Source organism: Ictidomys tridecemlineatus, chromosome 1, assembly GCF_052094955.1.
Source record: "Ictidomys tridecemlineatus isolate mIctTri1 chromosome 1, mIctTri1.hap1, whole genome shotgun sequence".
Taxonomy (NCBI): Eukaryota; Metazoa; Chordata; class Mammalia; order Rodentia; family Sciuridae; genus Ictidomys; species Ictidomys tridecemlineatus.
Window position 1 is genome coordinate 227,624,197 of NC_135477.1, and position 27,528 is coordinate 227,651,724.

Below are 27,528 nucleotides of genomic sequence, written 5' to 3' on the forward strand. Positions count from 1 at the left end.
GAACCATATGTTTTCTTTAATATCTGGGAAGCTATAGAAAAAGAAGAGAGAAAAAGGTGGGGGAAGACACCATGAAAGGAGATCAACAGGGTAGAAGGGGACCAGGAGGAGGGTAGAAGAGAGTTAAAGGGAAGGCAATGGGGAGTAAAATTAATCAAATTATGTTATATGCATGTACCAATAGGCCACAATGAAATTCACCATTCTGTATAATTCACACACACAATAAAAAAAGAAGAAGAAATACTGTATGAGAGAATAAGAGCACAGAGAATACACTCCAAGAAAGATGAGATCCTATAATTAATATTATAACGCAGACCTATGATTATTTTTGAAAAATGATGAAACAATCATTTCAAAATATACCTTAAAACATTTTTACTTGAAAAAGTCATTTAATTTTACAGAGGTTCTTAGAAACATACACAAGTATCAAAACACATTAAAAATTAGCTGATTTGCTTTCAAAGTTAATGCCAGTCTGTATTTCAACTGAACCAATTTCAAATCAACATTCCATATTAACTAAAGGGGTTTTCTCCCATTTACTTAGTTATTCTTACTTTTATCACTGACTAGACTCAATGATAAAAAACTAATTAACAAGATTTAGATTAAAAGAATCAGATGATGCTTGGATGGGGTTCAAGAAGAACATAAAATACCTACTAATTTTGCTGTAGTTTGAATCTTAAATGCCCCCCAAAGGCCCATGCATTAAAGTCTTTGTCCCTAAGGGTTACTATTAGAAAGTAATAGAAACTTTAAGAAATAGGACCTAGTAGAGGAGATATTTAGGTCATTGGACACATGACCTTGAGTGGGACAGTAGCACCCCAGACTGTTCTTCTTCCTCACTTTAGGTTCCTGGTCATGAGATGAGCAGTTTTGCTTCACCAGACACTATCACCACAATGTGCTGCCTTGCCACATGTCCAGAAGCAATGTGCTAATGGATCATGGACTGGAACCTCTAAAAACTATAAACCAAAATAAACCTTTTCTCTTTATATGCCAATTTTCTCAGATATTTTGTTACAATGACAGAAAGATGACTACTACAAACTTAGAAAACAACATACTTAAAGTAAAAGCAATTATAAATATATATAAATTGTTGATTTATATATATAAATTGTTGATTATATAAATTGTTGAATATATATATGTATATGTATATAAATCAACTGGCTAGGAAGAAAAAAGAAAAACTGTGATTTTCAAATAAAACAAAGTTTGACCAAATACTTCTTGTTTTCGTAGGACAGATGAAAAGAAAATTATCTTCAAATGTAAAAAAAAAAAAAAAAAAGAACTGGGATTAAATTTTTAAAAGATTTTCTACTAATGAATTAAAACAAATGTAGTTTTAAGTTCCTTTTATATGGATCAGAGAGAAAGAAGCTCATTAACTAAAGCAGATGTACACGACCAGTTCAGTTCAAAGTGGTTTCAAGAATATTTTATAACTGCAGAAAATGGTGGATAACAGACATGATCAAGAGATTTATGGTAGCTGAGACAAATCTTCCCTTACCAGAGGTGGGACAAGAATTGCCTCCAATGGTCTTAACTACTACAAAGAAAGAGAGGCACCTCAAAAGGAGCCCAGGATCCAGAACAACTACCTGATGTTACTTTACCTCCATCCTATAGTACCAACTGCCTCTCAAATTACTCACATATGCTCTTCTGAGATGTTAATAGTAATCTTGGAAAACAAAAATTTCTCCTAATCTCCAAATCCTTCTGATCATCCAAAGTGTTTCTCCTGCTTCTCCCAGGTCCCTTCTTGTTCCCAAAATCTGACTGGTGAGACTTAAGAAAAACTAAGAACATGTACTACATGACGTTTAAGTTCTGTATTAATTTCATATTGTTCCCATAATACAAATGTATTCCTTAAATCAATACAGATTTGTTTTCTTACTGTACTGGAGGTCAGAAGTTCCAAATCGGTTTCCTTGAGCTAAAAAACCAAGGTGTTAGCAGGCCTATATTCCTTCTGGGAGTCTATATCATCCCTTGTCTTGTGGTCACATCATTCCAACCTTTGCTTCTGTTGTCCCATTTCCTTCTCTGACATGAATCTTACTGCCCACCCCCCAAACCAGGTCCTGAGTGATAAAACTGAATCAACTCAAATAATCCAGGGTAATCTCCCTATCTCAAAATTGTCACCTTAATCAAGTCTACGTACGTAATCCCTCTTGCCATGTAAAATAACACCTCAGGTTTGTGGATTAGGTTATGTACATTTTGGAGGGTCACCTTTAGCCTACCAGAAATCTCCCTTTCTAGTTCATAATTCCCATGAACTAGGGATTTTATTTTAGCTGAATGACCCAATGTACACTTGTGATTTAACTCTGGATTTAGATTTTATATCCTCCTTGTTGGTAGAATTTTTAAATTATAAAATTATTTTACTTGTTTTTAATATTACCTTTGACATCATTAAATTAATCCATCTATCTATCATCTTTATGTTACAGCAGAGTCATCAAAGACCTCTAAATATATTGGTTTGTATTCTAATGTCTTGATTAGTTACAGATTGCCAAAAGACAATGTTTCTGTTTGGCCAATTGTGAAGGGTAATCACCAAGCAAACCATAATATTATGCTGAATATCCCAAAGGACAGATTATTTTATATCTGTTTGCATAATAATTTATTACACTAAACTTCAAAGCTCTAAGGTTGGAAAAAACATGCAGAATTATTACAAGAGAATGCCAATGTGTGGAGAGAAATAACAGAACACACTTAAACTTGTAGAAATATATATGCAGGCTGATGAGTCAGTGTGCGCTTATAACAATTCTGGCCCATGTAAGCTGGCTCATCTCCAATGTGTGTATGAAAATTAATTATATTAGACACAGGTTGGCCAAGACCAGCAATTTCCAAGAACTGATGGCCAGAGCTCATCAATGTTCCATCATCACATGAAGACCATCCAGAATCCCAGCATGCAAACACTACCACCCTTTTAGTCCTTTCCTTCGGACCATGAAAATTATACTTTATTATGCACATACTTTAAAAACAGAGTCAGCTATCCCTGACCATGACAAAATTTGACAGAAGGAAAACAATGTGACCTCAGAAAGATATTCCATGCTCCCATGTTCTTTATGCCTCTCTTCCTTACCGTACCACATCATAATAACACTAGACCCTGTGCTCTTACGACTGGGAGCTCCTAGAGTACAGAAACTGTGTCTTATTCATCAGTCTCCACAATACCTGGCACTCAAAGGGAGAGAGGGAGGAAAGGTATTTAAACAACAGTGTGCCCAGTAAGGTACACTGACTCATCAACTTTCCGTCCATTTCAGAGAAATAATTTAAGGAAGTGAGAAGGGTACTAGTTAAGAATTCTAGATTGCCAACAGCTTTTAGACCGATTACTTCTGTGCTCCTCAGTTTCATGTGTACAATGGGATTGATAATGAAACCTCTTCCAAAGATGATTATGAGAATTAAATGAGATGGCTCATATAAAGAGTTTTTCATACAGAGTGCTTCAGAATAGCACCTAACCAACATATGCCTTTAATAAATGTATACTGCAATTATAATATTCTATTCAAATACATTTTTGTAATATAAATGCTCACCCATATTTATCAAACAAATGCACTTTTTCTTATGGTCCCATAATACCTTTAAGAACTCATTTTTACATTAAACAAATGTTAGTTTAATACTAATACTTTCTGGGTTGTTCTTCTAATTTTACCTTGTAAAGTGAATATCAAAATAGTTTAATAAAAGCTAGAAGACTTTTGTACCTGTAATACATCAAAAGACAAAAGAAATTATATAGTTAAGGTAGACTGAAGTCAACAATTTTGAACAATGAACTCACTGGGAACTTGGTCATAACTAATATTCTTCATTAGCTACAAACTGCAAAAAGACAATGTATAAAGACAAAGACATTTATGCAGATTGGGTCAAATTTCAAAAAGCCACTTTTTATCATAAATTAGGTAAAATAATGTAATTGCTTTCCCTGACAAATACAGTAAATGTCATTAAGTTAGGGTGATCCCTTCAGTATCTTGAAGAAAAACTACAGCATTTTATGCAATTTTCTTCTTTCAAATATGAAAATGAAAAAAGTCTTTCAGGGAATAAAAAAGTTCAGGTCTCTGTCACCAGCTAAGACTCAGGCACAGTTTGAAAAAAGTGAAATAATCTACTCTAATGAAACAACCTGCTCTTCAGAGCCTTCTAAATTAACCAAGAAAAATAAAGGAGTGTCTCTAAGAACTGTTCATGAACAACAAATAACTGGATAAAATTTGGGAAAGGAGCAATTTTTAAAGTATCACATTTTTAAAAGCTTCTTTTGTAATACATGATGACATAAGCCAATTCTGGAGTCTTTTTGCAACCTCACATTAGATTTCAGATACCACATGTTTTAAAGGGGACACAGCAACATGAATTTCCATGATCACAGGCCATGGAGACAATATGTCCTGACCAGGGAGGATTATGGCAGTTGTTCTTGGGCATGTGGGGCTGTTAAAGAATATAAAACATTCACCGCATGGATCCTACCACAACTGTCCAAATACACTACATTTTCCTTTTGGCATTATGGAAATATCCAGATCCAGGTCAGCAATAAACCACTCTTAGTGGTTTATTGCATTGAGCATTCTAATTCAATAACTAGACAAAGAAACCACAGGGACCACTGGGTCCCTTTCTAAAGTACTTAGAGCATTTTCCCCATTTTGCAGTCTCTTGATAATATAAATAGTAAAAAAAAAAAAAAAAAAAACCCTCCAGAATTTTTTGCAACCTTTGATTATATGCTTTTATGTTTGGGGAATCACTGTGCAAAATTTAGTTCTACACTCAGGATATTCAAAGGGTTAATTTCCCTTATTATACTATTTTACATTTAAAAGGAAACTGTATACAGAACAATGTACGTTGATAGCACTTTGGAATTCTGCCTTCCTGATACTATCATTCCACAATTTCACTAAATGTGTTATTCTAACCTCTTGGGAGGCTGACAGTTAACTAGGAAAGAGACACAAAGAGAAAATGAAAAGACTTTTTGTTGAAAATCTACTTATTTTAAATCTACGTATTAAAAACTCCTGTTTTTAAACCACAAATATTTATAAATCAATAAAATCGCTGTAGTGAATACTTGCAATTTTATGTTGCCTTGGCACCATTTTGATTAGAGTTAACTGCCTCATACAGAGCTTTGTCACCTTTGACACAATTTCTAGCTTTCTTCCTCTTCCTCCTCTTCCTCATGATCCATCCTGATATCTTCCCTACACAACAACCCACCTATGGCACATATAGCTACAACTCTCCTGACTCACCTCATTGACCCCACACCCTGCATGAATCGTGCATATATGCTATGGTGGCCACTCTGAAGTCACAGGGTTAGTCCCTTGGACTTCTATCTACTTTCTCTAAACCCACCAATTGAAGAAAGTGTATGGGTACCATCCTGGGTCCAAATAACAACTTTGACCTCTCACCTCTCTTGCTCCCATCCTACTGCTTGAACATCACACCCCCCTTGGAATCTTCCCATCAGCCCTCATCTGCACCCCTCTTCTCTGTGGGATCCATAAGTAATCAAATGTGTTTCTGTTATTCATGTGTTTAATTGTGCTGTCTTCCTGTGTCTCCCCTTGGCCAACACACCCAGACCTAACTTTCCTCCTGGTCAGGACTCTTCTAGTGAGTGGTCATCTTGATAGGAAGAGTCTGGGTGCAGGTTAGACAAGAGCCACAAGGGCATCTACTGGTATAAACAAGTTTCCTGTGAGAGGTACCTTGTCACAGCTCAAATACTTAGGCATTAGGTCATCCACTGAGATAAAAAAGTTCCATGTGAACATCCACAACCACCTTCCCTGCACCCCTGTCATAACAGGGATAGACTGGACAGCCACCCTCCTAAGAGAGACCCTAAGACCAAACTGGAGGAAAACCACAAACACCTTAATGGTGAAAACAGACCTAAACGATCCTCCAGTCCAATTCCTAAGGTACTAATCCTTTATTAAGAATTACACCAAATGTGTTTACATTGCCTTGTCATAAAACAGCTGACGAACCCCCTGTAGATGCAAAAAAGAGTCCTTCAAGGACCTTCCATATCCTGTGTGTGCATGTGGCAAGGCTCCACTCTGAGGAGGATCCATGGAGGTAACACCAAAATTTGTCACTAGATTCAATATTTTACTTTTAATGATGTATTTCACCTGTGGGGGAAAAATATGACAAACTAAAAAGGCAAGTTTCTTTCATTTATCAGAACTTCTAATTAACAATTATAAGTCAGTTTGGAATATACCTAAAACATCAGCATGGCAAATGTAACCTAAATTACCCTTGGTAGTGAAAAGGCTAAGACCAGCTGGGTGGAGCTACTACGTCCATCAGAAAAGAAGCATGTAAAGAAGTGAAAAACACTTCCCGACAAGGCACTTGCTGTCCACAGAAACTGATTAATGAGAAAAGTTATGGAATCATCCTCTCTGGCAAGGCTTCTTAGACAGAAAGAAAGATATCCAGCTTTCTAAAATTGTGAAAGTCTTTCTTAGAAGAAACAGTTCAGTCACTTGTACAATTCCAAATGGAAAAAAGAAAAATCCTAGAACTTTCCAAAAGCCAGAACTAGAGAATACTTTGTACCTTTCTCTATTTATTTGAAAGCACATACGGGCTGAACTGCTACTCTGGTTCTGAAATCTGGTATTCATCCATATCCTTCCCTTCTTCAGGAAAAAAAAAAATTTATGAAAATCAAAGAGCTTATGAAAATGTCTCAGGGGCACAATTTTTCTAATATAGAATAATAGAGCCTATTCTCTGAATGTGAATGAGGAAATGTTTGACAGACTACAGTCACATTTTCCATCAGACCATGTGGCCTGTGACACAGGCCACCCAAAGAGATGAGAAGTTGTCTACAGAGGATCAGGTAAAACAGTCCACTGCAAACACCAACACAGCGCTCTCCGGTACCGAGTCACAACATTACCTTTTCCACTCCAAGGAGATTAACTATAAATTGTGCCCAAATCTGAATTTTTCCACCACTGAACCTAATCTAGCTACCAAACCCAGAATAGAAACTGCAGGACTGACACTCTTCTTATTCCCAAAATAAGCAACAAGACATGACGAATGGTATCAAAGGAAAAACTAAAATTCAATCTGTGACTAATGCTCTAGAATATTATACTTTAGCATATTGCAGAGATTCAGTTACAAACGTACATAATTTCATCTTTCTGCCTGGATACCTTTAATGGTGCTGTTGAATGGCTCTTAGAATGCAATAGCTAATGAGCACTATAAAGTAAAAATTGTAAAAAAAGATAGATGAATTTGAACATGAAATGAGAAGGGGGTTTTTATTTATTTATACCCTGCTATATTCACAGGAATCTTATTGAAGAAACTAAATTCAAAGAGTTTACTATAACCAACACTGGCAATAGAAGCCAAAATATCACCCCGACAGGAATACTGGCTTTATCCAGTGAGGGTTTCCTCCTCAGCCCATTGCAATACCTGTGACAGGAGTTTCTAAGGAATGGGTACCTAAATGACAGAGCTAGAAAAGGCTTTACAAAGCATCTAAAGCACAGGCTTTTAGCACAGGCCTTGCCACTCCAAAATGCTATGGATAGCATAAAGCCAAACAATCTGGAGAGAAGGCTATCTTTTTTTTTTTAATAGTTTTTTGTTGTCAATGGACCTTTATTTATTTTATTTATTTACTTATATGCACTGCTGAAAATTAAACCCAGTGTCTCACTCATGCTAGGCAAGGACTCTACCACTGAACTATGACCCCAGCCCCAAAAGCTGCCTTTTTTAAATAACTCAACAGAAACCTTTGATCTAGGAACTACTGGAAATCCTATATAACTAAATCAACATATATGTGAGCAAAAACACACACACTCTCTGGTCTTTTCCTCTTTCATGAAAAGTTTCACACATTTGCCCAATTACACAAATAACCCCCTCACACCCACCCTTCTTCTATTATGTTTTTCAAGAAAGCAGGCCCAATGCAAAGTAACATACCACATTCTATGATAGAGCCCGAAGCACTGGCTAATTCATCACCAAATAGTGCCAGCTGTGATTCTGAAACTGTGATCCAATACCCTGTCCTACAGATGTTCTTTTCAACTGGCATCTGAACTGAAGACACAAGGGGGTAATAAGCATCTTCAGTTTAGAATTTCTTGAAGTTTACGACCTCACCTCCTAATGAATGTAAATTCCACAGGCTTTTTCTTCCGTTGTATTAACTGATATGTCCCCAGGACCTAGAACAGTGTGTGGCACAAAGAACTGTGCTATTATTTGTTCAATGGATGAGCATTGATATAAATAGTTATGGCTTTAAAAAAATGACAAAGCTGACATGAAACTGCTCAATATTGTTGATGTCTATTTATTTACTAAACACACTAAGTCTTTTAGCTGGCCTAATTTCCATTTTCTTCAGAAGCAAGTGCCTCTGTTACTTTACAAATGTCATGCTTTGGCTCTTCCTTGACCCCAAAGCATAACAAATCCTAGAATACTGAACTCTACATCCTTAAATCACATGCAAACCATGAAAAAAAAAAAAACAGAAAAATCCATTACAGGAACAAAATATTTCATCTTTAAGTGTATTCAAAGAACTGACGTATTTGTAAAAATAACATTATGAAACACTATTAAACTGCAAATATCACACGCAACTTGATGTGTTAAGACAGGATGAAGTGTTTATATGCACTCATACACACATTTTTAAAAGGCTTCAAAATTTTGCATGTTATAAATGGTATAAAAAATTGAAAATGTCCCCTGGCTGGTTAATTCTTTGTCTTAGCATGCTATAATATTAAATGGAATTCACAGATTCCTTTGTTCATAGATTTGCTTCTTCATAATTATAATTTTATAAGTAAGAACTGAGCTCCTGTATCCTTATATCCTCAGAACCTGGTAATAAATTTCTTGTAAGTTTTAATACCATTCTAATAACATCAATAGAAAGACAATGGAATCTTAACATAAAATACATAACATTAGTTAGTCAAGCAAGTTAAAAAGCATTTCCATAAATTCAAGATTTCTGTGATAATCCAAGCAATGCTTTATGGAAAGAAAATCAAGCAGTTATTAATTACAAAAGAGGAAAAAAACTGACAACCCCTTTCTAAGATTTATTCATTGGGCAAGTTATTTCTATAATAAAAAGTTTATTGTATAATCAATTCAAAGATTGGGAGGTAAAGAGAAAAAAAAATGTCTGTGTCCTTGTGTCATAGATATTCATCATTAAATGCTTTTGAAGATCCAGCATTAGTTAGATAAGTGACAATATCTTGGCCACTAAACAAAGTCTAAGTCAGTGAACTTTCATGACGTCAACATGCTGAAATGAGCTCTTGTCATGAAATGTCATGTGCTTCATTATATAATCTCAGCCCTTTGTGAACATGTTATGACTGTAGCCAAAGGAAGGGAAAACAGGAGTGTCTCTAAATCAATCATGGGCCATGAAGTCAGACAGACTGTATGACAGATGCAATTTTTCTTGGCACCACTTGGGCATAGCTAATTGATGACAATCGTATGTCCACACTGGCACATTTCCACAGGGGATGTGTGTGAATATGTCACCACATCTGGATGCGAGGCATGTTGGGGTCCTGAGGCACAAAGACCTACTAAAACCAGAGGCCCAGCAGCTGTAGTCAATGAACACCGTGGGAGCTCCACAGAGTGATGAAAGGACCAAATTACCACAAACTGTAAATACAGATTTATTTCATTAAAATACGAGGTAACTGCTGCAGCCATTTCTTATTCAGACATGCGTCTCTTTTAAAAAGCTAACATTTATGTGTATATCCCCACCTTTGTCAAGAAAATTTATATTTCTCCAAGAAAAGATGATGACACCAACATAAAGCAAAATCAAAAAGTTTCTGATTCCCTTTACATTAAAAAAAAAAAGTAAAGAAAGTAAGTCCACTCAGAAGCTAGAAAGGAAAAACATGGTATTCTACTGACATCATGTTTGCAAGAATAGTCCTCTTCCTTTTAATTCAAATGTAAGATCCATATAACTTATTACAAATCTCATGTTGAAAATTCAACATATTTTAGTAAAATAATATATTAACATATCATTTTAGCTTTTATATGAAGGACAGGTGAATATAAATAGGTTACTTTTCCTAACTTATAGAGGAGCCAAACTGAGCAATAATTTTATTCTGAACTATATTATAAATTGCTAATAAATTATTTTTTAAAATTATATAAATAATTCTTTGAAACTTGAAAAGTTCCCTCATGGAAATCCTTGTTTTATTCAAAAAAATTGGTTCAATAAAAAATCTGTAATTGAAAAATGATTCATAAGTCGGGGTTGGGATTGCAACTCAGCAGTAGAGCACTGGCCTAGCACAGGCGGGACCCGGGTTCAATCCTCAGTACCACATAAAAATAAAGGCATTGTGGGAAAAAAAGAAAAATGATTCATAAATCTATAATTAAATCTCTAAAATCTTAAGCCAACTAATTTTCCCATTCAGTGTGACAGAAATCACCCTACAGCAGCAGTTCCTATGATTTCTTTATGGACAAAAATCCTAATTTTAATTAGGTCAGAAACAAAAAAATCCCATCCTTTTCTTTTCAGAAAACTTTTCTCCATCTCCCTTATTAGTTTCCTCTCCTGGCCTGCCGGCCTTAAAGCTGCTGGACGGTCTTATTTATGATGTTCTTCCACTCTGCAGCCAATCACCTCACACTGGCCTCATTTTCCAAGATGTCTGCTTCCCTAGGTTGATGAGTGAGTAACAAGAGTTTTGATGAACTAAACCTTCCCTTCCTAAGGATAACAGAGACACGAAAGCCATCTTTTTCTATTTTATTATGACTGCCATTCATCTAAACATTTACGTGGTGATAGAAGGCATTACTAATACATTAGACTTTTTCACATGTGGATTGAATAAAGAAAACAATGTCTTCAGGAAAATCATGAAAGGTGCTTGAACACATCCTTTCACTCATACTTCTGTAAATGCTCTAACTGGCAAGACTATGACTAAAATAAGGCATAGCTTAATATCCTACATGGAAAGAGGAATAAGGAACTGAAAGACAGACTTCTTATGTAACAATTTAAAAATATAGCCAAGAACTTTTCTCAACTTCTACCTTCAGTTCACCTAAATTTTCACTAACCATGAAAATGATCCATGTCACAGAATCATTTGGGCCCACCGCAAAGCAGTATCTTGAATCTGTGTATGTGGAAAATACAAACTATAGATTTCAAGAAGAGATGTGGGGGGAGAGGGAGAGAAAAAAGAAAAAGCAAGAAAGAAAAAAAAAGGAAGAAGTAAAATGCAGCTGACATGGCTGCTAACACTAAGACCATTTAGGTAACCCTGTGATTTCATCATCTCAACTCTCTTTTACCACCATTTAGAGCAGGAACATTCAGTCCAAAGAGCAGGATTCTGTATCCAGTCTGGCACAGATATACTGACTAGTTCTGGGCCACACTGTTAGGCATTTTTTTTTCCTTTGGCAATAAGTACTAGGGATTGGACCCATACTAGGCAAGTACTCCACCTTTGTACTACCTCCCCAGCCCCTTTATTTTTTACTTTGAGACATAGTATAAATTGCCCAGGCTGATCTCAAACTTTTGATCCTCCTGCCTCAGCCTCCTGCATAACTGGGATTATAGGCATTTACAACCATGTCTGACTTGCTTTATTTTCTTATCATTTGCCCCTAGAAAAAGTCTATAGTTGATATCTAAAAGGAATAGTTAACAGACAAAAATAGTTTTGTCAACAGATATTAATATCTTGATGACCAAACTAATTCTATTTAATAAGTTATCCTTGTCAGATATTTTGCCATGTCAATGCAACTGCTAGTGAACCAGTTTCCCCAAGAAATGGGCAGCAGTAGTCCTACTAAGGATGACTCCAGGGGCTCTCTCCTCTGACACATGAATGACAAAAGTAGTCCCAGAGTGGGAACCCTGAGAAGGATAGGACAAACCCTGAGATGGATAGGACTGCGATGGTCACCAAGTTGAACTCCCAATGCACCATTTTTACACTTTTCAAATGTTTTATCCAAGGTCATGGGGGATCTAGGAATACAGAGTTTTCAGCTTTTCTGTTCTGCTTAACATCCTCCCAAGAACAGAGGCCGGTGCCCCAATAGCAAAAACAGCTGTTGTGCTAATTCAGATTCCAAAATCATGTGGCTTTAGATAAAGCATTCTCCGTAGTTTTCTCCACTCTGAGAATATGAGAGTTCAATTAGCCATCAATGACCAGCCTACAGAGACTGACTCTTTGAAAACCTCTTTGGAGGTCTTTCATTTTTCAACGTGAATAAAAAACAGGAGAACACAACTTGATATAATTCAAATGCATTGCTTGATAAGAAAAAAAACAATAAAAAATAAATCAACAGATAAGTGAAAGGAAGATCAGTGCAGTAGAGAAAGGAGGGAAGGGACTAGTGAGGATAGGGAATCTGAAATCTAATTTCATGAATGTACAATTTGTCCAGAGGAACCCAACTACTCTGTATAACTAAAATGGTTTAATTTAAGAAAGAAAGAAAGAGCTTTGCTTGATCTCCTTCCCCAAATTGAAACACAGGGAAACACAAACTTCTATTTTTCCCCATTAATAAATACCCTGGAATTTGGAATAACAAACTTTCCTTTCTAAAATGAGTCTATATTTAGATTCAATGATATTAGATAAAAACAGTGAAAATTGGTAGTAGACTAAGACTAGAATAGAGGTTTTTTTAACAGCTTTCCCTAGGATTACACGTGTAAAGTGCCACTTAAAGAAACAGTCCTTTTTAGGGGCTGGGATTATAACTCAGTGGCAGAGTGCCTGCCTTGCACATGTAAGGCACTGGGTTCGATCCTCAGCACCATATGAAAATAAATAAAGATATTTAAAAAAAAAAGAAACAGTCCTTTTTAAAAAGTCATCCATAATGGGCTGGAGTTGTGGCTCAGTGGTAGCACGCTTGCCTAGCAAGCGTGAGGCCCTAGGTTCAATCCTCAGCACCACATAAAAACAAACAAAGGTATTGTGTCCAACTACAACTAATAAATAAATATAAAAAAAAAGTCGTCCATAACCTTTCATCACACAACTATCCTTGCAAACACTTACCTGACTTTTTTGCCTTGCTCCGTGAGCATCTTTACCAAATCAGCAATGGGGTACTGAGCTTTGGCTGCACAGAGACCATATCCTGCAAGAAATATCAAGAACATAGAAAAATGTGGGTTGTGTTTTGAAATGTTATGAACTACACCTTGTCTCTTGCCCAAAACATATTTTTATGTCAACATAGGCAGTTAATAGGACTAGACATGAAAGTAGTTTATAATCTGACCTTCAAAATCATAAGTTTGAATTTGAAAATTAAAATCTAATGATCCCTCAATCTTCTGCAGAGTACAAAATTTCTGGGCACCCCCATCCACACACCATAGACTCACTTGCACATGCCTTCTCTTCTCTCTTTACCTCTCATGTTTTTAAACTCTGTGCATACTTGATTCTGAAAACACTTCTGTTCCCTGGCACCCTCCTAACTTTCTCCTCTCTCAAATTTCTTGAATAGTTTTTCTTTTTAGTTGCCTTCTTAAATGACCAAGTTTCTCCCTCACCTCTCTTCAAAAATCTCAGCTCATCCCATGGCATCAATAACCATCTGATGACTCCCATTCTGCCTCTCATTTGAGTTCCCATAACAGCATGCTCATTGTCCAAACTTTATATCTCAAAAAAAATAACTTAACATTCCCACCCCTGCACCTAGATGAAAAATAAAAATGATCTTCACATTCGCTATTACTAAGGGTATAACAAGAACTTCAGCTATATTCCTTCTCCTTTAACTGTCACATTCTGTCCAGTCTACCTATACAACAACTGCTTTTCTAACCCTTTTCTCTTCCTTCTGCCTTCACCCATGCCTAACACTATCCCTCCTCTAAGGCCAAAAACAAATCCTCACTTGCCTACAAATCTTCTTAGTTTCCTCATGATGGGAAAATGGTTCACGCAGTTCAATTTAATCTTTATCATAGCCACCACCCCCTGCATCATTGATCTGCAACTTCTTCCCCCAGTGGAAAATGCCTCAAGGAAAAGACCACAGTCCTCAACTTCTTCACACTCCAGCACACTTTCTCTACAGACAATTCCACAGCTGTTCCGGCTGTGACAATTCAATACACAGAAATGTCCCCATACACTTCAGTTTATCTGTTTCTGTTCACTAACAGACAATAGCAGCCCCATCTTTGTGACAACCAAAAACCCCAAATCACATGTTTCAAATGCCCCTAAAAAGGAACACTGCCCCAACTTAAGAAGGCTTGCACCTTAACATTTGATTAGGATAATGTTTGTTATTTTTACCTTAATACCAATAGGTTAATTACCCACATGTCAAATCAATAGATTTTCTTTACAGAAAACTCAAAAAGACTGAATGCAGTTAAAATCTTGAACTGAAACCAACATGTTATCCATAATACCAGAGCATTGTGTAATAATAGTGAAAGAGAACTGGGCTAAAATTAAAGAGAGAGAGAGAGAGAAAGGGAGCTGTGGTGCAGGATTGAGGCCCAGAGAGATTAAATGACTTGGTCAATGTCATACAGACTATTAGTGGTAAAATTAAGACCAAAAATGAGACATTGAGGGCTAGGGTTGTGATTCAGTGGTAGAGCGCTTGCCTAGCACACATAAGGCCCTGGGTTTGATTCTCAGCATCGAATACAAATAAATAAAATAAAGGTCTGTTGACAACTAAAAAAAATAATAAAAATTTTAAAATGAGATGTTGTGGCTCCCAGACCAAGCTCTGTCTACTAGGTCATGCTCTCTCATGCTATTGAAACCACATGATTCTTGATGTCATTTTTTAAATATTTATTTTTGAAAAGAGACTAAGCAAGCCTACTGACTAAGCCAGACACTTTCATAACCTATATCTAATTTAATCTTGATGATAGGCCAAAAAATTACCAGAAAAAAAAATAGCTAAGACTCAAAAATTAATACATGTTTAAAGAAACATTAAAAGACACTACAGAACCCACTGCATCAACTTATAGATTATCTATGTGATCCTCAAAATATTAACCTAAACTGAGAATTTTCATATTTCTCATGTAGTAATCACAGAGTTGCTACTAAGTTTCCATTGTGTTTTCAAAATTAAGGAATTTCCAATTCCATTTTTTTTCCCATTATAAAAAACTATCTCTGAATCCATTACAACAGTTAGAGGTTGTCTATTTTTTTATTTTGCCTTTATTTTTTTACCTGGAGTAATGATAATGCTATTAGCTTCTCGAATCATGTCGATGGCATTATCAAGGTTGATTTCTGTATGTGTGCCAGAAATTTCCATGGGTTTCCCACCAGCTGTTGAAGTGGTACCATAGCCTCCAAGAATCACATTAGCCAGGGAGCGATTCATTGCCTATAGAGCAAAATTATAAGCTATGAGAGTTTAATCCACATAACTTTGGAAGAATGGTATAAATTTTGCATATATGATATTCAGAAGCATTAAAAAGGTTTATTTGATGATTTAGGTCATTTTAACCAGATAAATTTGAGCTGGCTTCTGAAAATTATTTCAAAACTTTAAATTTTAATTTAAAAAAAAAATTAAATTTAAATAAAAAGAGATCCGAGAACCACCTGTTCTTTTTTCCTTTCAAGTCAATTACACAGATACATTTTCAGTAAAATGTGAATAAAGACAAAGATTTTAATAAAAACTACCAGTAAAATTTAAAATGCAAAATTCAGATTCACTATTATTGTCCAAAGGCTGATTGAGCAATTTCTCTCCATACCTACATGTATTTCACCAGGGTAAACCACAACCAAAGAAAATGACAAGAATAAAACCTCTTACATTGACCCTTCAGATCTCTCCAGTGAACTCTGCTACCAGAAACAAGCTATCAAGAGGCAACCAGAAGGAATCAAAATAAGGGCTACATTTGATTTAGAACTCTGCTGCCTTCAGTCTTCAAGAAGAAGAAAACATGGGGGCTGGCATATTATCCAAATCTATTACAGCTCCATGAAACCCTACACCTAAGTTGTAACAGAAGTAAATGGATCCATCATCAGACTCTAAAATATTTCATTTCCAGAGATGCAGGTGCATAAGGCGATATATCCTCTCTTTAAATTTACACCCACACTTTTAACTTGTAAAATAATCTCAGAAGAAAAAAATAGGAGAAAGGAGCTTCACATTGCATACTCACAATCACCCCAGAATGTACCAAACACCTCAACTGAAATACATAACAATAACTGTCCTGGTGTGAAAACCTCATTCATAGCTGTCTTGAGGTGGGATGGTAAAGGGGAAGCAGAAAGCCCAAAGACATTTTAAGTAATCAAACGCATTTTAAGAATTCAAATCAGTACTGTACACGATCAAAACAAAATATTCTACAGGACTGTAACTGATGTTACCATTTGGAAAAAATTCCAAACATTATTAAATCCTATTTTAAGGGTCATAATAAACATATTATTGATTACTGTAAAAGCTGTGCAAGGATCAATCTATTACCTTTTTTTTTTTTTTTTTTGGTACTGGGGATTGAACTTAGGGTACTCTACCACTTAGCCACATCCCCAACCCTATTCTGTATTTTATTTAGAGACACAGGGTATCACTGAGTTGCTTAGCACCTCACTTTTGCTGAGGCTGGGTTAGAACTTGCGATCCTGCTGTCTCCAACTCCTGAGCCGCTGGGATTACAGGCGTGTAAAAAAGAAAAGATAACATTTGATTATTTAAAAAGCAATTAGAGGGCTGGGGTTGTGGCTCAGAGGTTGAGCATTCACCTAGCTCGTGCCAGGCCCTAGGTTCGATCCTCAGCACCACATAAAATAAATAAAATAAAGGTATTGTGTCCAACTACAACTAAAAAATAAATATTTAAAAAATTTTTTAAAAACAATTAGAAATCTCCAACGATAAGCACTACATCAGGGAAAAACCACAACCACCCAGAATGAGGACCCAGATGGCAACCACTTTGGTGGAGACATTTACCTCACTGCTTATGTTTTGACACAGGCAAAGGCAGGGAGGAAAACAGAAGATGAGCAAAGAGCCATGCTTTCATAACAACAAAGTTCAAAGATGATGAATCACAATATCAGCATTTTTTTAAATATTCTTTCATGCTAAGCTCACCTATCAAATACATTCACATTTTACGGAACTCCAAATCTGATAAATTCATCTAAGGTTAACACACACAAAACCTGAAATATCTTTATGTATATTATTAATGACTCTCTTATGAGAGTCATGGAAAATTAATGTTTTTAATTAAGTTAAAAACCTAATCTAACTTGAAGTTTTAAGTTCTTGTTAAGATATCCTCTCAAAATTTCCAAGGTTTAAATAAAAGCCCAGATAGACATACCTGAGACTTCCCAAACTTGCAACTTTTGAGGATTTTTGTTATTGCTGTTATTTTTTAGGTGGAGATCATTTATGTGTTGCTGAGGATCGAACCCAGTGCCTCATGCATGCTAGGCAAGCACTCTACCACTGAACCACAACCCCGGCCCCACTTTTGAGGATTTTGATAAATCTTTTCTAGAGTTAAATTACAGGATTCTGAAACTAGGTTACCAAAAAAATGTTCTACCAAATTTTTGTCTTTAAAATCGGTTCAAAACATTATTTTAGACATTGAGATATTTATGAAGTTATGTCATAATAACTTCAAATAAATGTCAAATGGACAAAGACGCTCTATGACAGTCTTGCAAAGGGACAGATCACAGAGGGATATATGGCAGAGGGACACATGTATAGAGATATACCCACATTATTCCAACTTGGCTTAAAAGGAACCTATAAAACGAATGGAGAAGGAAAGAATTTCTGAGGACATTTAAAATGTACCCACTTCAGATGGCAACTTAGGGAGAAAAAAACAGGGAACCCCCATAGTAGTTTAAAAATCAAGGCCTAGCCCCTATTAAACACATATATACAATTATATCATCATTATACTAATTTCATGTGGCCTCTTAAAAACTAAATTATTTTCATCTCTAAATTTACCATTGCAACATTATTTTCTCAACAAATGTTCAGGGTTTCTGCTTGAGTGATTAATAGTCCATCCTATGGGCACTGATCCACATATTAAAAAGAGTTTCCAGCTTTCAAGGCAAAAAAATTTGCAACATTGTCCAAAACTATTCCTCTCAAACTATTAAGCCCTAAAATGAAAATTGTTTTCTACATTAAAGAGACCCTTAACTCATATAATTCTAAGTGCACTGTGAGAAGTAAACCTGAAAACAAAGGAAAAGTCATAAAGTAGACCGAGCCAAAATAATAATATATACACCATTTACCAGCCTCTCGTTTCAGTACCTGGTAGATGTTAATTAATCACAAAGCAAAAAAACATAATTTTCTTTGTTTCAACACACTTCTTTCTATTTCCATTTGGCAACAAATAACAAAGTACAAAAATCAAAAAATTTTGCCTGAAAATGCTGTTGCATTTTTGCAAGACCTCTATTTCCCAGGTGATTTGAATTCTATCACAAGTAGAGAGACTATAAAATCATAAAGAAGGTGATGTCTATTTGATATCTGGATATAAAGGACATCACTAATTTGAGTTTTTTGATTAGACATTGCCAACATTTTTCAACTTTTATAATAATGAATACTGTGTAATCATAGCTCAGAGGACACCCCAAAAAAATTATCAGAACAAAAATACAATTCTAGGGATTGCTGGTTAGCCACTTGTGGTACATTCCATTTCTTCCTATAGAATAAAATCACCCTATTTCTTATTTTTTTTTTTTTCTGGTGTTGGTTTGTGTTTCTGTTTTTGGTACCGGAGATTGAACCTGTAGGTGCTTAACTGCTGAGCCATATCCCCAACCCTTTTTTATTTTTGAGACAGGGTCTTGCTAACTTGTTTAAGGCCTCCCTAAATTGGTGAGGCTGGCTTTGAACTTTCAATCTTCCTGCCTCAACCTTTGGGATTATAGGTGTGCACCACCAAACCCAGCAAAACCACCCTGCTATGCTTTAGACTTAAATTTTTCCTTCAGTCTTTAATAATGAAGGTCAACATACTGTATCATATTAACTCCAGTAAATGAGCTAAAAAAAATATCCACCTAATGTTCATTTAGCAAACAGTACAAAATTTGGAATGTACCAGGTACTAGGCCAGGCTTCACAAACACAAAGGTAAGAAATAAGCCTTAAAAATACCTTCTCTCTAAAATGAGAACATTTTCTATCTCCGAAACTATTGTAGAGATGAAATGAGCTAACACTTGTAAAGCATCCAGCATAATGCTTGCAGTACTGTACTAACACCCAAGTTGAACCAGCTGTTTAATTTTTATTAATCTTATGAACTACCTTGTGCTGCTAAGCATAAGCCATGAAAAAAATTTCTTATAATAAAGAAGCACAAGTTAAAGAATTAGTGAAGGTCAATGAAAAAACAATCAGAAATCAGGGAAATTTGGAAGGAAAGAAATTTTCTATCTTCCAAGTCTAAAAATACAGCAGATTTGTTTATGTTGTTTTCTTTTTGTTTCAAAATGACATCTGGGAGTAGGGAGAATGCACTGAAGTAAGCCATGACATCCATCGCTAGTTTAGAACACTAAGGAGGAATCGTTGGTGGACAACCAATTTATCAATTTCAAAAGGCAACGAAAAGAGCTTCCGCCCTTTGAACGTGTAATTGCACTTGTAAAAATTTAACTTAAGGATATAATCAAAGATGCACAAAGAGAAATACTACAACCAAAAAAAAAAAAACTGTTCAAACAATTAATAATGTAGATTTGGAAACATAGCTTATGGTACATGTGTGTTATAATAATGTGTGGAAGCTAAAAATTATTAGTTAAAAACTTAATGTTAGAAAATTCAACAATGCACTAAATAGAATGTTAACACAGCACTTGAAAAAAATGTTAGAAAATTCAACAATGCACTAAATAGAATGTTAACACAGCACTTGAAAAACATTAGAACTATAAATGTTATTAACAGTTAATTAACAATAAGAGTTCAAAAATTTTTATTTTCTTATTTATTCTGTCTTTTAAATTTCCTATATTATACATCTTTCATTTTTGTAATTAGGATTTTTTTTAATTAAGCCTTCGCCTTCCTCGAATCCAAATTGATATAAACTTGCTATCATGATATTTATGAACACAGGTAGCTATAAGAATATCCTATTAGCTATATACGTGGTATAGAAATTTTAGAAAATAAAAAACTGTATAGTATGATGATGGCAAATGATATACTTGTGGCAGTAGAAATAGAAAGAAACAAGATAACTAAAGAAAATAGATCAAGAAATATGAAACAGCCAGGCATGATGGTGCACACCTGTAATCCCAGGGGCTCAGGAAGCTGAGACAGGAGGATTGCAAGTTCAAAGCCAGCCTCAGCAAAAAGCAAGGCCCTAGGGAACTTAGACCGTATATCAAAATAAAGAATTATATAAGGGCTCAATGGTTAGGTGCCCCTGAGTTCAATATCTGGGATGAAAAAAAGAAAAAGAAATATGAAAGAATTTAAAAAGAAAGATAATTTCCAAAGAACATGTAGAAGAGAGTATTTTCAACAAGCGCCTCTTCCAACCTTATTCAAATTCCTATTAGATGTGTTAACATAGGAATTACTATGGTTACTATAATTAATAATAATAAAAGAAACTAACTTCTTGGGACGGGGTTGTGGCTCAGTGGCAGAGCGCTTGCCTAGCATGCATGAGGCACTGGGTTTGATCCCTCATAACAAATAAAAATAAACAAATAAAATAAAGGTATTGTGTCCATCTACAACTAAAATATATATATACTTTTTTTAAAAGAAAGAAACTAACTTCTTAAATTGATCAACTACACCTCCCAAAATATCTGTCTCCACTTTATTTAAAGAAACCATTAAGAAAAATGGAAGAACTTTGGGCAAAGGGAAGGGAGGGGTGAGGAAGGGGCACGGGGCAGGAAAGATGGTGGAATGAGATAGACATCATTACCCTAGATACATGTATGGTTGCATATATGGTGTGACACTACATCGTGGACAAACAGAGAAATGAAAAGTTGTGCTACAATTCTGTACAAAGAATCAAAATACATTCTGCTGTCATATATACCTAATTGAAAGAAATTAATTAATAAAAAAAGATGGTGTCCATGGTAACATTTTAAGATCTTGGTACAAGTCCTTCGCCTTTTCTTCCTCATATCAGTATGCCACTGGCTTTATGAAAATTCAAATCCTCCCATTTAATTTAAAATCAGTTTTCGGGGAAAACATGTTTTAATTAATAGTGAAAATCTGCTGCCCTCTGCTGGTCAAATTTTCCAAATGACTAAAATTCAAACCAAGAGTTAAAAGTTCATTTTTAGATTAAACTGTATTTCTAATACAATTAAATACATCTTTTTCCTTAAAAATTTCAAAGCTTGACACTTTTAAAATAGGATATGCAAGTTTTAACCTTTACAAATTCCCTAAATAACCTGAGTAACTTAATTTAAAAATCTCTGGGCTGTTTTTGAATTTGGGCTATCTAATGCTTTCTTTTACAGGACAGTCAAAGAAATACACACAAAAAAAAATTGTATAAAGAGATAATCAGGATTTAAATTACAACTGAGAGTTTTCAATTAAAACTTCAGAAAATTCTAAGTTGCAAAATAAGGGAGTTTTTTAATTGAAAAAAAATGATAGGAGTAGCAGCTCTTTTCCCTCTAAATTATTTATCAGTGGAAAGTCATATTCTGATTTCTGTTTGTTTCATGCTTGTCTTTTAACAGCTATTCAAAACTAATATGTAGAGAATAACACCTATAACTGGGAAACATTTTCTAGTCAACCATAAATTATTTGCAGGACATATGCTTGCCACTCAAGAAGAGAATCAGAAATTTAAAACAAAGCTAACAAGTATTCACATTGTTACTTTTTTCTGTTCTTTTTTTTTTTTTTAATCATGCTGCCCATGAAATTTCAAGGAAGGCCCTCTCATAGATGACCAATGAGAGGGCAAGCTTTGTGGAAACACATAAAAAAACCTGAAAACTGAGCACACACTCTCTCTCTTCTAAGACAAAAGCCAAAATTGTCAAAGATGCAATTAAATGCAAAAAGAATTAAAAATCAACCTAAAATGTACAGCATTATGGAAAAAGTTAAATGAACTTTGTATATCCATATGATGGACTAATACAAAGGGTCTTAAAACGAAACCTTAAAAGCATCTTAATGGTAAAAATAAAAAAGTTAAAAATATAATAAGGTTTTTTATTTAAATGAGAAGAAGGTAATAAGATCAGATAAGTAATACACAAATATGTAATGCACAAAGAAAAAAGATGAAAAAAACTTATGTATTTATCTTCAAATGGAGAGAGGCCTTAGAAGATTTTTACCTTTATATTTAATATTCCTAATTCTCTACAGTTGAGTACTTTAAAAACAGTTTTAGAAATTTATTTAAATAATACATTTTGATATTTCTGAATATTAAAAGTAACATTTTTTTTTACTGCAAATAAATGACCAGCACATTCCTATTTCCAGAAGACCATTTCTTCTGTTTACTCATGGTCTTACCACACACATGATGTAGGACAGGATAGCCCCAGAGGATCCGATGAGCGCGCCCACGATGGTGAGCAGGTTATTGTTGAGCAGGAATCCCTCCGCACAGAGAGCCCAGCCCGAGTAGCTGTTCAGCACAGTGATGACAACGGGCATGTCGGCACCCCCGATGGCAGCCGTCAGGGTCACACCCTGGGACAAAGACCCAAGCAGAACTCAAATTTCGGAATACTGAAATTAAACCTAGGCCATTTAACATCTTGGTTCCTAATCATTCCAACTTTTCAACTATAATAAGAGTTCCATACAAGTTCCACTTCTGCTAATGCCCAAGTGTCTTCCATCTGACCAACTCTCTACTTGGTAGAACAGCTGTGAACACTCAGCCACCCCTTCGGCCTCAAAATAAATAAACAAATAAATAAATAAATCCCTAAATAAAAGCGGGCAGAAAATGGAGCGTGGGAGGTACTGGGGAATGAAACTGACATATTATGCTGTGTGCCTTATGAATACATAATTTATTAAATTGCACTAATATGTATAATTATAATGCACCAATAAAAAAATTTTAAGGAAAATGGAGAGAGGTCTATGCCTAAAAAAAAATATAATACCACTAAGTGAATTTTTCAGCTTTTATGGTTTTAGACCATTGTTGGTAGCAAGTGGAGCAGCTAAAACTAAGATTATAAGCCCACAGTTTTACTGGTTGGAAGATCATGAGGATAGCGTTTGTGGTGACGAAGTGACAGAGGAAACTCTGCAAAGGAGCAGGCTAGATGAATTGGAGGGACCCCCAAAGCCGGCTGACTCTAATAACTATGCTATGTGGAGCAGACTCCAAGCAATCCTGTTAATGATAAAATAATAGCTCTCAGCTGCTACCACCATAAGGGAACCAAAATTTGAAATTTGCATCCCACCAAATTACCTACCTATAAAAACAAATTTAAAAATGATAATTGATACTCTTTAGATGGATACAATAGAATCCGAAGCATCTCATAACATATCATGAATAATGTCCACAATGCAATCCAAAATTACTAAACCAGGAAAATAAAAAGGCTGGTAGAAAGATTTTTGCTTTTTATTCCACATTCTCCTACATTTTTCTTGTTACTAAGTGTATTCATTTATCACTTATTTAACCCAAAAGCAATTAAAATAAGGCCATAAAATCATCACTTGTGCAGACATTCTCATAGGGCAATAAGTATCTTTTAGATCTCAAAAAAATAAGAATCATTGAAGTTTTATATTTCTATAGTATTAGTTTGATTTTGAGACTTTAACCTCTTTCACTTTGTTAGATTAAAAATATCAAAACTATTTTCTTCCATTTAAAACAAAATTGTCACTACAAAAGGCAGAAGAAAACTGAATATCGGTATTCATATAAAGATAGATTTTTAAGTGACTTTAAACTTTCTGTACTAAAATCATGACCTAATTCTTAGGATTCCACAAAAATAAGTATCATTTTTGTACTACAAATATTGTGTTTCTGAATCAAGGAGCCACTAAGTATTTGATAAGCAATTACTAAACATCTAAGTTTGGGCTAGGCACAGTAGCTAGTGTTTTTAAAAACTTAAAATATAAACCCTATGTACAAGGTATACACCATATTAGAGAAACATAAAGCAATCAGTGAGTGACACAGAATTGCATGCAATATCATCAAATATTGATATATAAACCACCAAACAGAAACATATAGACCAAAAAAAAAAATAGTCTACATCTTAATAGACTAAATGCAAAAGGCAGGGAGAAAAAGGAAGACCAATTCTATTATGAAAGGCTGGACCCCCTCACTGAGCACACAGGTTTATTAACTGAATTTTCTTTTATATGATTATTTGATTTAGTGTCCAATGAATGTGACAGCAAATAACAGGCAAACTTACCGAGTAAACTTCAAAGCACTGTTTTGTAGTGCTTGTCATATAGTAAGCACCTAATGAACGGAACTGAAACCCTTGACTTTTTAAAACTCTTATTCACCAACACATAGATCCAACAAAGAGACACCAGAGCAAGAAAGGTGTCACATGTGACAACTTTTAAATGAACTATTAAGTTGAAAGAAAATATGTCCTTGTTCACCTCCAACTTCTTACCATGATAGCAGAAAGAGCTGACACGGAGCCCAAACAGGTAATGCCAGTGGTAAAGCTGGGGTCAATCATATACGGGATTATTCCACCGACACTAGCAGCCAGCAAGCCTGCATTGAGTAAGTGCCTTCCAGGTAGAAGGAGAGGGGCTGATTTCAGGATACCTAGACCAATGAACATAGTTTCAAAATCTCAAATGTGTAAGAAACCACCTTTACACATACACTCAACTGCATGTCACTTAATCCCAAACTGTCAAAATGTAATATTAGAATGACATGGTATCTGAAGTATCACTTTATATCACCAGATACGAGACACAAAAGCATATTAGAATTATTAAATGTAACAAACACTAACGGAAGACAGAAAAAGTATGGTTCAATTTAACTGTTCTTTTTCCTACTTTGATCACATAATTTCTTTACTCTTTGTCATAGAATCTTAAAAAGTGATTTTTTTTCCGTACACCAACACAAAAGTTGTTAAGTGTGGTTTTATTTATTTAAAACCTCAATACGGACTCTAGTACATTAGCATTTCTGATTCTATCAACTGAGCCCGAGGGAGAAGGACCTTTGTTTTTTAGTTGTTTCTAAAGACAAAGCCTAAAACAAGAATATTTTAGGTTTGAAGTTCCTTCATGATTTTTTAGGTTTCATGGAAGTGTCCTACTTAATGACTTTATTACTGAGAGGCAAAATCTGATTTTTAAATCACAAACTAGTTTCCCTAGAGACTCTTTTTTTTTCCTGAAAACAGCCTCCCTGAAATTTTTTTCCTCTACTTCCAATTTCAAAATGAGTTCTGTTTACCAGTCACATGAATTCACTCAAGAAGTTGTTCTCTATTCTGCGAAATGTATAAAGCTCACTTGTGTAAATTCCATGCAGACATCTCTAACAAAAGATCACAAAGCTATTATTTTGTTCATACATGTTATTAACTCTCAGTTGGTCTATGTAAATTTCTGTGCACTGATTTCCTCCACTAGCTGTCTGCAGAAGAAATAGTTCCAAAGTTTTGATATTTGTATGGATCAATAAAAGGGAGCCACCTTTATGGAGTGAAATCTTTTCTATCTTTCTGAGTGCTATCCAAGCCTCTTCCCTCAACAGTTTCTTTGGGGGAGGTGATTTTGGAAGCTAAAATGGACTCTCGTACCCTGAACAATGGATATTTACTTCCACATCACACTAAATTGCTTACCCTGTAATTTCCCATAGGCCACAAGTGACCCACTGAAGGTGACACCGCCAATGTAAGTGCCAAGGTAGGCCACGATCTTGGTGAGATTTGCTGCTGCGTCCATAGCAAAATGTGGATATTCCACAACGTACTCAGCTATGCAAGTCAACACGGCTGCCAAGCCCACTAAACTGTGGAAAGCAGCAACTAACTGAGGTAAATCGGAAATCTGGATGCGTTTGGCAATTGTCAATCCTGTTGGGAAATGATGATCAAAGAGAAATTACAACTGGACAGACCTTTGAGACATGACCACACCAAAGATCACATGTAAATGTTCCCACCACCGTCACCAATAAATATTACCTAATCCTTAGTACGGGCTGATATCCTCTGCAGGGACTGTACAGGCATTGTTTTACACATATACTCTTTCAAAACCAGGTTTTTTCCAAACATCTAACCAAGGCCCAACTTCAAATAACACAAACATAGCACCAATGCCTGCTTCTTCCTCCCACTAACTCCTCTTCCTCAACAAAAGCTTCTTGAGATCACTCTAACCTCCAATTAGGCCCCCTAAAATTCTCCCCCACTAAATGACTATTCCAGGCCTCTTCTTTATAGGCAGTGCTTGCTCCCATGCAGTAAGAAACAGCTAGAATATGGGAACAGGGAATATTCCTGGGGGGGTAGTGACAGGGACAGGTTTTCAGGTAGGTAGGTGGGAGCCAAATCCAAAAGTAAAGAACTGCAAGATTATGGGCAGAAAATGCCCAAATGAGGAGACTCTGAAGGAATTTCATAGCTCTAGATAGGTAAATAGAATGAGTGGGACTCAAAATATTTGCTAAGATATGTCTAAAGGATTTCCTGCCATAAACACAGGTTTTTCTTCCTTCAATTATTTTTTAGAGGTTATCAAGAAAGAACTTAAAGTTTCCCTAAGGAAGTACAAAAAAAAAAAAAAGCTTAAAGCGAACATCACTCTGGTAAATATTTAACAACCAATTCACAGGGGTGGGGGATTTACATGTGCAAATAAATACATGAGTTTTAATGATATAACGGTATACGTTAATTCAAATGATAATTAAATACTCAATACTCTACATTCCAACTTCCATATAGATAAATGACTGTCCTAGGATGCTTTTGTTGATTATTGCTAAATTCTTGTACCTGCAGCCAACCTAGTATTTGTAACTGATGAACAGGCAGACTTCCTACCTAAACACTGGCTAATATTTTTGCTTACATTAACAAGTAGGATGAAAGTAAAATACCATATGTTTGTGGCATATATATGTAAGAGGTATGTGAGAACTTCACTCATTTGCCAACTCTGCAAGGGACTTCTTTGCTGAATCTGATAACAGTTTTCAAACATTGGAAGACTGTTCAACTTTTTGTGTTA

General features: G+C 35.3%; 1 protein-coding gene across 4 annotated transcripts in view; it reads right to left on the reverse strand.

Annotated features, from left to right (window-relative positions):
• Positions 1 to 27,528, reverse strand: part of Nnt (nicotinamide nucleotide transhydrogenase) — a 93,205-nt gene that overhangs the window by 14,668 nt on the left and 51,009 nt on the right. For all 4 annotated transcript variants that reach the window (XM_013356094.4, XM_005319656.5, XM_013356093.4 and 1 more), the window contains 5 exons: positions 26,133 to 26,366; positions 24,927 to 25,087; positions 22,810 to 22,989; positions 15,444 to 15,603; positions 13,272 to 13,353 (listed from right to left, as the gene is read on the reverse strand). In XM_013356094.4, the coding sequence (XP_013211548.2) occupies positions 13,272 to 13,353; positions 15,444 to 15,603; positions 22,810 to 22,989; positions 24,927 to 25,087; positions 26,133 to 26,366 (817 nt within the window). The remainder of the gene's footprint in view (positions 1 to 13,271; positions 13,354 to 15,443; positions 15,604 to 22,809; positions 22,990 to 24,926; positions 25,088 to 26,132; positions 26,367 to 27,528) is intronic.